This window comes from Mesoplodon densirostris, chromosome 6, assembly GCF_025265405.1.
Source record: "Mesoplodon densirostris isolate mMesDen1 chromosome 6, mMesDen1 primary haplotype, whole genome shotgun sequence".
In the NCBI taxonomy this organism is placed as follows: Eukaryota; Metazoa; Chordata; class Mammalia; order Artiodactyla; family Ziphiidae; genus Mesoplodon; species Mesoplodon densirostris.
Window position 1 is genome coordinate 76,608,412 of NC_082666.1, and position 13,549 is coordinate 76,621,960.

At 43.0% G+C, this 13,549-nt stretch overlaps 1 protein-coding gene across 1 annotated transcript in view; it reads left to right on the forward strand.

Moving 5' to 3' along the window:
• Nucleotides 1-13,549, forward strand: part of PIP5K1B (phosphatidylinositol-4-phosphate 5-kinase type 1 beta) — a 214,206-nt gene that overhangs the window by 189,670 nt on the left and 10,987 nt on the right. Inside the window, exon 13 of the mRNA XM_060102269.1 lies at nt 1,985-2,102. Coding sequence (XP_059958252.1) covers nt 1,985-2,102 — 118 coding nt within the window. The remainder of the gene's footprint in view (nt 1-1,984; nt 2,103-13,549) is intronic.

The following is a 13,549-nucleotide window of genomic DNA, read 5'->3' on the forward strand; positions in this document are numbered from 1 at the left end:
GTTTCTTGCTTTGATGTTTAAATAGATAAAGCATTCATGTCTCTCACAAGGCTTAACCAGACAGGACTGTTCTCTACACATGGGATTAGTGAGTGACATCTTAGCAGTTAAAAGGCAAAAGCCAATTAAAGCCCATCACTGCATCCTTGCTCTTGATCCAGAAGATAACTTGGGCAATGTTCACTACCACACAGTGCCTCTCCAAACAGCATCCCTTGAAAGCTGATGGTTTATTTAACCCAAGAAATCTGTGGAGGTTTACAATATAAAATCATCAGCTCAATGGAAAAGGCCACATTCACCCTGCTCTTTAAAATCAATCAAAACAGACTCTGTTTCCCACATTATATAACCCATCTTGGTTTTTTTTTTTTTTTTTTTTTTTGCGGTATGCGGGCCTCTCACTGTTGTGGCCTCCCCCGTTGCGGAGCACAGGCTCCGGACGCGCAGGCTCAGCGGCCATGGCTCACGGGCCCAGCCGCTCCGCGGCATATGGGATCCTCCCAGACCGGGGCACGAACCCGTATCCCCTGCATCGGCAGGCGGACTCTCAACCACTTGCGCCACCAGGGAGGCCCTCATCTTGGGTTTTTGAAAAGCAAGAGGACTTTTTATGTGTGTCCAGAACTTAAAGAGAAAATATATCAAGCCAAGGTAAAGTGGCTTTCATCTCTGAATGTCCACATTCTCAAATATCACCAAATGGAAGACCTATGGGAGATCCCCCCTTCTCATTCCTCTTACTGCTGGTCTGGATTCTTACAATTTTGCATTATGTGTTATATAAATGAACCTGATTGAATAAGATCCACACAATTCTTTTGAGAAATTTTTTTAATATTGAAAACCTCAGAATTTCTATTTCATGTATCTTCAGTTAATAGGTAAATATGTTCACAAGTAGAATTATGTGTAGTCCCCAGACTAGGGGAGGGCAGTAGTCCTCAATAGTCTCCTGTCCAGCTGGGAAGCTCAGACAAGAAGCCCAGAGGATGACTTAGATGGAGAGTTTTCAACAGGGTGAGCTCAGAGCTCAGCCCCAAGGGGTGGCAGCCCTGATGATGGGGAGTGAGTGAGGAGGCCAGTCTTCTGCACTCGGGCTCTCAGCCCTAGTGCCCGCTGCCAGGTTTGTCCCACGTGGCTGACAGCTAGCCCCCTAGCCCACCTCTTCTAATATCAACGTCACACTCTTCCACCATTGCTTGTAGATATTTTGTTCCTGCAAAAGCATCACGTGGAAATTTCCACAGGTTAAAAAAACATAACTAATTTTTATTTCAGTGGGGGAAAGATTATACATTCCTTCAATCCTTCCTTCCTTCAATCCTACAAGCCCAGGAGGTTGGGCTTTCACCAGCCCCCCATGCTCCTTTGAGAACCATAGATGTAACTGAACCTTTCATGCCAAAAAGAAAAAGAAAAAAACAATAGAAAGAAAGCATCGGGAGGGAGGGAGACGCAAGAGGGAAGAGATATGGGAACATACGTATATGTATAACTGATTCACTTTGTTATAAAGCAGAAACTAACACACCATTGTAAAGCAATTATACTCCAATAAAGATGTAAAAAAAAGAAATCATCACTGCTAATGAGGTACAAGGTTATCTTCTATAAGCTAGCAAAGCATCAGTACTGTTGAGGGAAGAATTTAAACAGCGAGAACTAACTGTTCAGAGTCAGAGATGACTGGTGGGCCTCTAAATTCCCAGCAGTCCACCCTCACAAGGCGTGGAGCCCACAGATCACCTCTCAGAAGTGTGAAGTGTCTCACGCGCTGAAGTAGACAGAGAAAAGGCACTGTCAGTAAAGCCAAATCCTTTAAACTCAAGTGAGCATCTCTATAGGTATAACCGTATTTCCTTCAAACGCCCTAAATTTGTTTTCTTGCCCCAAAGCTTTCCCACCTCAGCCACCACTTTGGAGAAGTCCTTGGATTTTGTTCTGAAGGCCACATGCTCATCATTCTTTTTTATTTTTCCAGTAAAGGGTTACCTTCCAGTTCAACATTTACCTTGGAAGAGGGGACCATCTACTTGGCTTCTGAGCCAAATGCTCTGGAAATGCAGGATGATAATGCCTCCGTGCTTGATGTCTATTTAGTAAGTAATTTCTGGTTTCTTCCCCTTCCCCTCCTGGTTTACAAATGGGCCTGGGCCATGGCTCACACAAGAACAAGTTCCGTAAGATCAGACATACTTGGGTTTTAAAAGAAATAATAGCACCCTGTCACTTCTACAAATGGTGTGTCTTTTCACAAGCCATGTCGTCCCACAGTTCCTATAGAACAGCGCACAGAAGAGTATCTAGCATAAAATCCTAAATCACTGTCTGTGATGAGAACAAATCCCCTGCTGTTGAAGCCAAGTGGGGCACCTCAGTGTCATTGCCCACAGAGTTATGTCTTCTTTGACTCAACTGTATCCACTTGCGTGTGAATCTTCTTCGCCTTGGGCTTACTCCCTTGATAAATTGGTAGCCTAAGAGGCACAGAACCAGGTTATGAGAAGAACCTGAATTCAGTGCCAAATGATCTTGACTCCCTCCCTCCCTCAGTTGTCACCAGCTGTGTGATCTGGGCAGAAACTTCTCGTTACTGAATTAAGTCATATGGACTGTGCCCAGGCCCTAGCTTGGCTAAGGCCCTCTGCCTCAGCTGGAAAACGTTCTTTTTCCATTCGGGTTCGTGTAGCCAAATAATGAAGCTGAAGCTGAGATCAATGCGGCACAAGCTTTATTCAGTGGCCAAAAAATGGAGAAGCGAGAACTTAGTTCACAGATCAACTTCTCACCCACGTGGTGAAAAGGACTTTATTTTAAAGAGTAAAGACAAAGGGAGGAGGAGTGAGGCTCATGATGGAGAGGCATGTGCATTAGTCCACCTGGGAAGGGGCAGGGCTTTTCGAGGGAGTGGGGTGCCACTCTCTTTTTATCCTTTTTTGGTCCTTAATTTCCGGTCGTGGCCACCAGTAGGTGTATCATTTAATTCGCTAATGTAGTAAAATCAGTGTAGAGTGAGACTCAGGGTCTGTCAGAGGTCAGATTTGTCACCATCTTGGTCCCTGCTGGTTCCGTCTGATTTTTTTGTCTGTCTCTCCCTATAACTTCCTTTCTTATCCCCAGATCCTGTGACGTAAAGATTTACGTTAACTCCTGCTAAAGGTGGGGGGTTGGCGGGTTTTGAGCGAGGACCTGGCGCAGCTCTGGCAACACTCTGTGTGTCCTTATTGGCCAAAGGAGGAAACTAACACCTGCCCTCTCTACCTCACAAGGCTGCTTGGAGGATCATGAGTGATCACGTAAGGGAACACCCTTTAGTGCGCCTCAAGTTGTCTGTGGAGGCTTAACTGAATTGTTAGGTGATGCCTAGAAAGATACCCCGATGGTCTGGACTGCAAAAGAGGAGACTATTTTCCTTACAAAGTACATCTCACGCCCATTCTCCACGCCCTTTCCACCTGCACAAGGTCTCGTGAAACGGGGAAGTGCTGATTCAGAGTTTTCTACTTTTGAAAGCTTTGCCGAGCCTGAGCCAACACTCTCCATCACTCTCCGTGTGCAGGCTCCACCATGGGCATCAGCAGCACATCTCCACGCCCCCACCCTCTGCTTCCCCGTATCCCCTAGCCTTGCACTGTATCTCCTCAAGTGTCCCCTGCAGGACATCAGTCCCAAATTGCTACTCCTCAGCCCAAAGCCTTCCAGCGTCTTCCCACCTCTCCCAGAGCAACATCCGAAGCCCTTAAGGCCCTGTGCCTGTCTGGTCTCCCTGCCTCTCTAACCTCCTGCCTTGCTCTGTCCTTGCAAATGCTGTTGCGGTCACACTGGCCTCCTGGGCATTCCTCCCACAGACCAAGCACATTTCTGCCTCAGGACCTTACTGTTTCCATCTGGACACTTTTTCTCAGCTGTCCCATGCTTGCTTCCTCCCTCCCTTCAGGTCTCAGCGCAAACATCTCTTTCTCAGATGAGCTTTCCTTGACCCCCTGTATAAAACAGGAACCTCCTCCCCACCAACCATTGTGAGAGGATTTTTTTTTTTTTTTACACCGCAAATATCCCAGTTGTGGCACACAGTCTTTTTGCACTGAACAATACTCCTCCCCACACTGCCTTCACTTTTTTAAAAAAGTAGGTTATACTGCAAAATCCTTGCAGAAGAGTTGGCTCCCCTCCACAACCAAGAAGACAGGGAATTAACTAGGAAAAAATATACAGTATTTTTAAATTTTTCATCTGGAAGTAGAAATCAGGAAAGCTGAAAGACCAGGTGAAAATCTCATCTTCCTGAGCTGAGGGTTCATGCCACTTGCGTGTGTCTTTACAAAAACCAGATTTGGGGCCTCCCTGGTGGCGCAGTGGTTGAGAGTCCGCCTGCCGATGCAGGGGACACGGGTTCGTGCCCCGATCCTGGAGGAACCCACATGCCGCGGAGCGGCTGGGCCCGCGAGCCATGGCCGCGGAGCCTGTGTGTCCGGAGCCTGTGCTCCGCAACGGGAGAGGCCACAGCAGTGAGAGGCCCGCGTACAGCAAAAAAAAAAAAAAAAAAAAAAAACCAGATTTGCACCAGCCGGGGGCCTGTGACACTCCCGAGTGGAATGTAAGATCACAAGGTAGTTAAATGGCATTGCTGGCGCCAGTTCCTTATCTGTTATCCCTTATTCCTTTGGTAGAAAAGTTATCTTATTCATTGTTTTGAGTGTTCCTCCTTGGGACTGTCAGTTTTATTTCTAAGAATGTTGCTATTTATTTCGTTTTATTAGTGTCTAACTTTATTGGGTTTTTAAAATGTCTTTATTTGAAATTGAAAAGCAAAGCACTTTGGAAAAGGATAATGCTTCCTCAGAAGCCATAGGGAAAAGCCACAGCATTTAATTGTTGCTTGTACTGAGAGCATTTGAGGACCAATTAGAAATATCATGGGCCTTTAGAACGGAAAGAGATAGTGGTGGTGGTTAGCTGGCTGGTGTGGTCAGCTGACCAGTCTTCCTAGCACAGCGTTTGTTGTGATTCAGAAGCATTGGAGGACAGGAAAGGAGAGGGAGGTCGGGCTGTAGGAGGGTAACCAGACAGTAGAAACGTTTCTCACTAAGCTTGGAGAAAAACTAGTTTCATCTTATTTTATAGCTAATAGCAATAAGCTGTGAAATATTTTGGAGCATTTTCTTTATTTTATTTTACTGACGTATAGTTGATTTACAATATTGTGTTAATTTCTGCTGTACAGCAAAGTGATTCAGATATACATATATACATTCTTTTTTATATTCTTTACCATTATGGTTTATCATAGGATATTGAATATAGCTCTCTGTGCTATACAGTAGGACCTTGTTGGTTATACATTCTCTATATAATAGTCTGCATCTGCTAATCCCAAGCTCCCAACCCATGCCTACCCCACCCCCCTTCCCCCTTGGCAACCACAAGTCTGTTTTCTATGTCTGAGTCTGTTTCTGTTTGGTAGATAAGTTCATTTGGGTCATATTTTAGGTTCCACATATGAGTGATATCACATGGTATTTGTCTTTGTCTGGCTTACTTTGCTTAGTATGATAATCTCTAGGTCCATCCATGTTGCTGCAAATGGCATCATTTCATTCTTTTATATGGCTGAGTGATATTCCATTGTGTATATATACGACATCTTCTTTATCCGTTCCTCTGTCAATGGACACTTAGGTTGTTTCTGTGTCTTGGCTATTGTGAATAGTGTTGCTGTGGACATAGAGGTGAGTGTGTCTTTTTGAATTAGAGTTTTGTCCAGATATATGCCCAGGAGTGGGATTGCTGGATCATATGGCAACTGATGCAATATATTTTATATTATTTTAGCTTCAGGTAATTTGTTACTTTTATAGATTATACTCCATATATATTGATAGTTATAAATATTGGCTATATTCTCTGTGTTGTACATTACATACATCCTTGTAACTTGTTTATTTTATACCTAGTAGTGTGTACCTCTAAATTCTCTTCACCTATCTTGCCCCTCTCGCCACCCTTCTCCCCTCTGGAACCAATAATTTGTTCTCTGTATTTATGAGTCTGTTTTTGTTTTGTTTTATTCATTCCTTTATTTTTTTAGATTCCACATACAAGTGAAAACATATAGTATTTGTCTTTCTCTGTCTGATTTATGTCACTAAGCATAATACCCTCCAGGTCAGTCCATGTTGTTGAAAATTGCAAAATTCTCATTCTTTTTTATGGCTGAGTAATATCCCATTGTGTGTGTGTGTATGTGTCACATCTTCTTTATCCATTCATCTATTGATGGGCATTTAGGTTGCTTCCATAACTTGGCTATTGAAAATGATGCTGTAATGAACATAGGGGTGTGTATATCTTTTTGAATTAATGTTTTCATTTTTTTCTGGATATATACCCAGGAGTGGAATTGCTGAATCATATGGTAATTCTATTTTTAATTTTTTGAGGAATCTCCATACTGTTTTCCATAGTGGCTGTACCAATTTACATTTCCACCAACAGTGTACTAGGGTTCCCTTTTCTCTACATCCTCGTAACACTCATTATTTGTTGTCTTTTTGATAAGAGCCATTCTGACAGGTGTGAGGTGACATCTCATTGTGGTTTTGATTTGCATTTTAGTGATGTTGAGCATCTTTTCATGTGCCTGTTGGCCATCTGTATGTCTTCTTTGGAAAAATGTTTATTCAGGTCCTCTGCCTGTTTTTTAATCAGGTTGTTTATATATATAATGTTGAGTTACATGAGTTCTTTATACATTTTGGATATTGACCTATTATCAGACATATCATTTGCAAATATCTTCTCCCATTCAGTAGGTTGCCTTTTTGTAGCATAGGATTTTGAACAATAATTATAATGGCCAAATGAGTACTTACCATATGCAGGCACTATTCCAGTGCTCTTCTTACGCTAGCTCTTTCATGAAGGTATGTGTTATATTTGTCTGCATTCATGCAGATAAGGAACCTGAGGCTTAACTGATCCGCTCTCAGAGCTAGTAAATGGCAGAGCCAAAATTCAAATCCAGCTCCTACCTACACCCCTATCACTGTAGTGTTAACCATGAAGCACCATATCACTGTAGTTGTTACTGATTGATTGATGTGTCCATCTCATTGGAATCATGCTCCTCATGAAGGTGAGAGATGGATCCAAAAAAGAAGTGAGAGTAGTTTTTATAAAATTCCACTTTCATCTTGGTTTCCTTTCTATTTTTTCAAGTTTTAGTGCCACAGTTCTTAAACCTTTTCATCTCTGAATCCCTTTACATTCTAAAAATTGAGGATCCCAAATAGCTTTTGTGTATGTGGGTTATATCTATCAATATTTTATATTTTTAAAATGAGAAAATTTTTAAATATTTGTTCATTTAAAATAATAACTATTAAAATGTTAAGTAAATTTTTATGAAAATAACTTTTCCAGGACAAAAATAAGCTTAGTGAGAAGAGTGCCATTATTTTACTTTTTTGCAGTCCCTATTGTCTGAAGAAGCTGGATTTTCATATCAACTTCTACCTACATTGGTCTGGCATGATCTGGCACATGACTGTATTCAACTGGGCACCCATGAGAGGGAATGAGAATGAAAGGGCAAATAACATCTTAGTATGAATAGGAAAATAGTTAGACCTCATGGACCCCCAGAAATGGTCCCCCACACCATTGTTCTAGTACTTTAACTCAGTCCCTTCAACTCTTGCAGAATCAAATAAGACAAGAATTAATTAGAAATAGGCACCAGGATACTATGCTTATCTCTGCCTCTCATTAATCCCTGACCTTGAATTAATCAACCTTTTTGGTCCTCAGTTTTCTCATCTATGAAATAGATCATTAAGTCACCTCTTAAGACCCCTTCTAGGTCTGACTGGCCATGACTTATTCTAAATTACAAGGAGTTGTAGAAATAAGGTTTTTCCCAGAAGAGCCATAGCTGTTTCTTCAAATTTCACTGTTTCATCACATATTCTACCATCAACCATCACAGTAGTTAAACTTTTGTGGCAGTGCATCTAGAAAGTTCTGCACCATTAACTTGTAATTCCAGGGTGTGTTTTCATGCTGGAGATTTTTATTTAGCACGCTCTTCCAATCTTAAAGGATACAGCTTATTGCCTTCCCTTCAATATTGTCATTTGCCTCCACGCTGTGAAAGAGTGGATGGCAAAGGAAAGCATCAGAAGGGAAAACCAATCTTGCCTACACCTTTGTCTTTCCTTCCTCTTGACCTGATTAGAATCCTCTTAATCGTAGCCATCCTTACTGAAAGGGCAGTTGAAGGCTTCTGTGGTGACATTATAGTGGGTGTTATAACCAAACATAGATTTCTCTTGTAATGTTTCTTCTCCTTTAAGAATTGGTAGTTGTAACTAATCCCCTAGTGCTACTGTTTGCATACTAATGGACAATACTGTTTATATCACTGTAAAATATGATTTAAACTCAAATGATTTATGCACACCAGATAACATATGAAATTTCCTTTTTAAAGATCCACCCACATTATGTGCATGTGAATTAGGCCAGCTATCCTGCTTTTTCTGATAATTTGACATGAAATTAAAAGGATAGGTTACCTTAAAAGGCTGCTAATTGTTCCAGCACCCTTATTGAAGCATTTGGTTCAGGTTCCATGTTCCTAGTTATTGCTTGGAAAAGGCCATTCACCTTCACGCTGCACTTCCAGGCTATCTGATTCATTTTCAAATACTCAAATCATCGTGTTTTTGAAGATGATTTTATCCAATGACCAAAGAGGTGTTTCCATTGAGTTTTGAGTTGATGACACAGATTAGGGTATTTAAAAGAATACAGCAGAGATAAGCAGGCTCTTGATTTTAAATGGGCAATCATGCCATCTTCATAATAGGGCTAGATTCCACTTTTTGAATAGTCCGATATTCTATGGTGCTGATCATGACAGCTTATTATTTCAGTTCCTCAGGCGACTCCTTTACCTGGTGTAGAATGCAATTTGGTGTTAATGGAAAGAGGAACAACCAACAAAGGCAATGCAGCTGAAAAATGTCATGGGTGAGCGTGTCCCTTTTTTATGACTAGCTGAGAATGGATGGGTAAGTGGGAGATAATGGAATTGATTTGTAAATAATATAGAAGTTTGAAAGAGGGCTGCCACAAAACGACAATTTTCTCACTTCTGTTATTTAGGTCTTGAGGTTATGCCCTTTTCTTTTTACACTGTTCCATATTAACAGCCTCTCAATAATATGTCCTTTCATCCAGATATGTGTTCCTGCAAGGTGGCTGAAGTACAAAAATAGCTGTGGGCAGAGAAACAGTTAAGCCATTTTTTTTAGCCGTGCCAGTATTGGAGATCAGTGCTCTGATGTGCAGCTGTTGGACAGCTTTGTTATTTAATGTGTCTTTACGGTGGTTAATAATACTCTTTCATCATGGGATGAAGGGTGGCAGAGAAGTGGAAATGATTGTGAATTAACAGCTTATCAGACTATTATGTATGAAAAAAGCCTGAGAAGAAAAACACTTTAAATTAGGTCACGGGGGTCCTAGGAAATTCAGTGGAACTTTCTGGCAAGAGAAACTGCCTTTCTGGACTTGACTCTGCTGGCATTGACATTAATGACTTGGATGTGAAGTATCGGGTCTCTTGAATCCCTCCTTGCATAAGCCAGCATTGGCTGCTGCAAAAGATGTTTATGTGCAACAGTGGCAATTCTATCGCTTCTCAGCAGAGAGCTACAGTCCCCACCAACCAAAGATGCTGCTCGAGGTTTTGGCAGATTTTAGTGAGACCAAAACAGGAAGAGAAGAAGCCAAGGCTGCCTTGGGCTTGTAAGGCATTTCACCAGAATGCCATTTTCTTTCACCATATGACCACATCGTTGAGAAATGAAGAGATTTCAGAAAGAACAAAATAGGGCCCTTTTTTATCTCTAGGAAGGCTTGACCCTCTTAAGTCATTGACCAAATAATATTTCTAAGACATGTAGAAAAGCTGAAAAAATGGATCCAACTGCCTGCACCCCATGGCACCTAGAGGGATTCCTGTCCTGAAACGAGCGACGCCGGCTTCAAATTAATGAGACAACCCGCTGGGCTGGATTAGGAGGTCACTGTAGGATTTTTTTTTTTTTTAACAAAGAGTATTAAACTGCTGTTTTAGGATTACCTTAGGGAATTGGAGTTATAAACGCATACTGGCTTTTCAGTTGTATTAGGCCCACAGTTAACAATTAAATGACAGCAGATAGGGCTATGGTAGATTTTTTTTCTGCTCTGTCCTGGTTTCACAGTGAATCCTGGCCTCACAGGCCAGGTGATTTCCACCTTCCTCAAGGCCAGTTCTGCTCTTGTGCTTGCCTGAGTCTATTCATCCAGGCCCTCCTTGGGTGGCACCATTATTCTTCTTTCTTTACCTCCTAACACCAGCCTCTCTCTCCTTCCCCACTCCCTCCACACTTTCCCTGCTGCTTTTGTTTCTGATTTTGATCTCCATCTTCTCCATCGTCATAGGAAGCCAGGGTTTGCCAGGCTCCTGAGCCTTCAGAAAACAAAAACCAATTCAAAAGGAACCAGACTAGGAACAAATGAGACTTTTAGGGAAAGCAAGTTTAAATCACACCTGTGGCCCTTGTGAGAGCCGGGCTGGCCTCCTTCATGCCATTCGCTCTCCTGGGCCCTGAGGAGGAATGGGAAAATTGGGTAGAAGGGAGGATGCATAAGTACTGTCCACTTAGTAAAGAACAAGGCCTCCCCAAGTGTGATGGATGGTGTGCAGATGACTAGGGAGTGGAGATGAGGGCCTGGCTTCCCTTTGGTTTGGCATTGCCTGTGCTCCTAGGGCTGCCGTGACAAAGTACCCAGGCTGGGAGGCTTAAACAACAGAAATTTGTCTCCCAGTCTGGAGGCCAGAAATCTGAGGTCAAGGTGTTGGCGGCGCCCTGGTACGTCTGAAGGCTCTAGGAGAGGATCCTTCCTGGCTTCCTCCAGCCTCTGGTGGTCCACGTGGTCCTCAGCGTTGTTTGACTTGCAGCACTCTGATCCCTGCCCCAGTTCCCACTACCTCCCTGTGCCTCTGTGCCTCTGTGTCCTCTCTTCTTGTGAGAACACCTGTCACTGGATTTAGGGCCCACCGTAATCCAGGATGAACTCATCTTAACTAATTACATCTGCAAAGACCATATTTCTGAATAAAATCACATTTCAAAGGTTCCAGGTGTACCTGAGTTTTCAGGGGACACTATTCAACTACACCGCCTTACCGAGGACATGTGAAAGGGCACGCACGTTCTTTACCACGCTTGGCCCCATTTTTTCATTCACTTCCTGTCTCCCCGGCTTAGTCACTGTGAGGCTGGGTAGATGTTTCCAAATTATGGTGGATTCCTCGCAAAAAGGTGTCAGGTAAACGAATGTATTAACTGATACAGTCACCTGTTGGGGACATATTGTGTATTAGAAATAAAATCCCTGAGGGTGGACCAGGGCAATGGTATTTTTAAAAGTTCCCCACACATACAGGGCTGAGACCCAGTCAGCTTGTTGACAGGGTCCTTCAGCTCTGAGCATCCTATAATTCTTCTGTGCTAGATGAAAGGGAAATCTGTATCACTTCCCTAAGAGCCCTCCTAAGATGGCTGGCCAGTTAGCTTTGCTTTACATCAGAGGAAAAATGAACTTGATTCTAAGGTGAACCTTAAGCACATTCAAGTTTATGAACTGGTCTTGGGACTGCGTTCCTGCAGCAGACCCTACTGCCACCTAGTGGTAGGAAGGCGCCTTTGACCAACCAGGATAAGGAGCTGTTGAGGTCCCTGAATTGAACGCTATTAAGTGCCAGTGTGAGGCTCAGAGGGCTGTCTCCACTCCGTGTACTTTACGGTCGCTTCACACTGCTGTGCACGCACGTTTGGCAGGGGCACATCCTTCAGATGGCAAAGGCAGCTCCCTCAAGTGGAACTAGAGGCTGCAATTACAATCAGGCACAGCAATGAAGGTGCTAATCTTCCCTAGGATCCCATCGTGCCCTTCTCATCCATTAAGGCCAGTTCCACTTGAGCCTCTTTGAAAAGGCCCTATGGCAGTTTGGGGATTCAACACAGAAAATGCTTCTTTCTGCTGCTTAGGCAGCAACTTGAATGAAGTATCAAAAAATATGGAGTGAAAAAAACCTTTTCTTCACTTTCAATCTTTGACAGGTTGTCCCTTACAGCCACTCCACCCCCCAGGTAACTGTAGCTTTGGCGGTAGCCCCCAGTGGAGGATCGGATTAAGTACAAAAAAATTCAAATATGGATCCTTATTTTTTTTAAAAAACTTTCTAAATCCCAGTAATGGCTACTGTATTTGTTTCCTAGGGCTGCCATTACAAAATATCACAAACCGGGTGGCATAAACAACAGAAGTGTATTGTCTCACAGTTCTGGAAGCTAGAAGTCCAAGATCAAGGTGTTGGCAGGGTTGATTCCTTCTGAGGGCTGTAAGGGAAGGATCTGTTTCTGGCTTCCCTCCTTGGCTTGTTGATGGCCATCTTCTCCCTGTGTCTTCCTTCTGTGTGTCTGTCTCTGTGTCCAAATTTCCCCCCCTTTTTATAAGCATACCAGTCCTATTGAATCAGAGCCGACCGTAAGGACCTTATTTTAACTTCCTTACTTCTGTAAAGACTGTATCTCCAAATAAGATCCCATTCTGAAGGACTAGGGCTTAGAGCTTCAACATATGAATGTGGGGTGTCAGGGGCGGGGGGGGGGAGGCACAATTCAATCCATGCCGGCTACTGTGTGTTTTTGTAAAGAAAAATGGTACCAAGAAAAGTGCTGAGAGGGGCATCTTGATAGAGGTGCAGCTTCTAGTTCCTACACTCTAGGCTGTGGGCCTCTGGCATCTCACCCTTTCCTTCTACACAGGGAGAGAGAAGCCAGTGGCCTCATCCCAAGGCAGTGCTCCTTTTCAAATGAAACCAGTACCATATTCCTCTCCCTACACTATCCAGAGTGAATTTGGTTGCAGCCCCAGGGCTCCATGATATATTAGATAACAAGGTAACCATTTGGATTTACAATTAGCAGAAGTCACTCTCAGGCGGAAAAGTCCGCTGTAGAATTGTCAGCCCACATAAATCACTGATTTCCTCCAGCTTCTCTTAGGTCTTTGGAAAACAAATTAATCAGGCAGGGAACTGTATTAAAATACTGCTGCTGCACTAACAGTTTTGAAATGAGAGGCCATAATCCTAAATACATCCCACGAGGCATCTGAAATCAGTGCCAGTTTTTTCGTGGGTCTGTTCTCCTCTTATCAGTAATCTATCTGCTGGTTGGTGTGGAACACTTTGATAGGGCATTTGAAGGTTGGCAGGAGGCCTGGTACTCCATGTGCTGCCAACACCTCAGAATTCAACAAACTCTACCAGATAGGCACAACATGGTAGTTTTCATCCAAATTGTACATACTCTTCAAGGTTGTTCCAAGTCCTACCTTCTGCCTCAAGGCTTCTTTTTTTTTTTTTTTTTTGCTGTATGCGGGCCTCTCACTGTTGTGGCCTCTCCCATTGCGGAGCACAGGC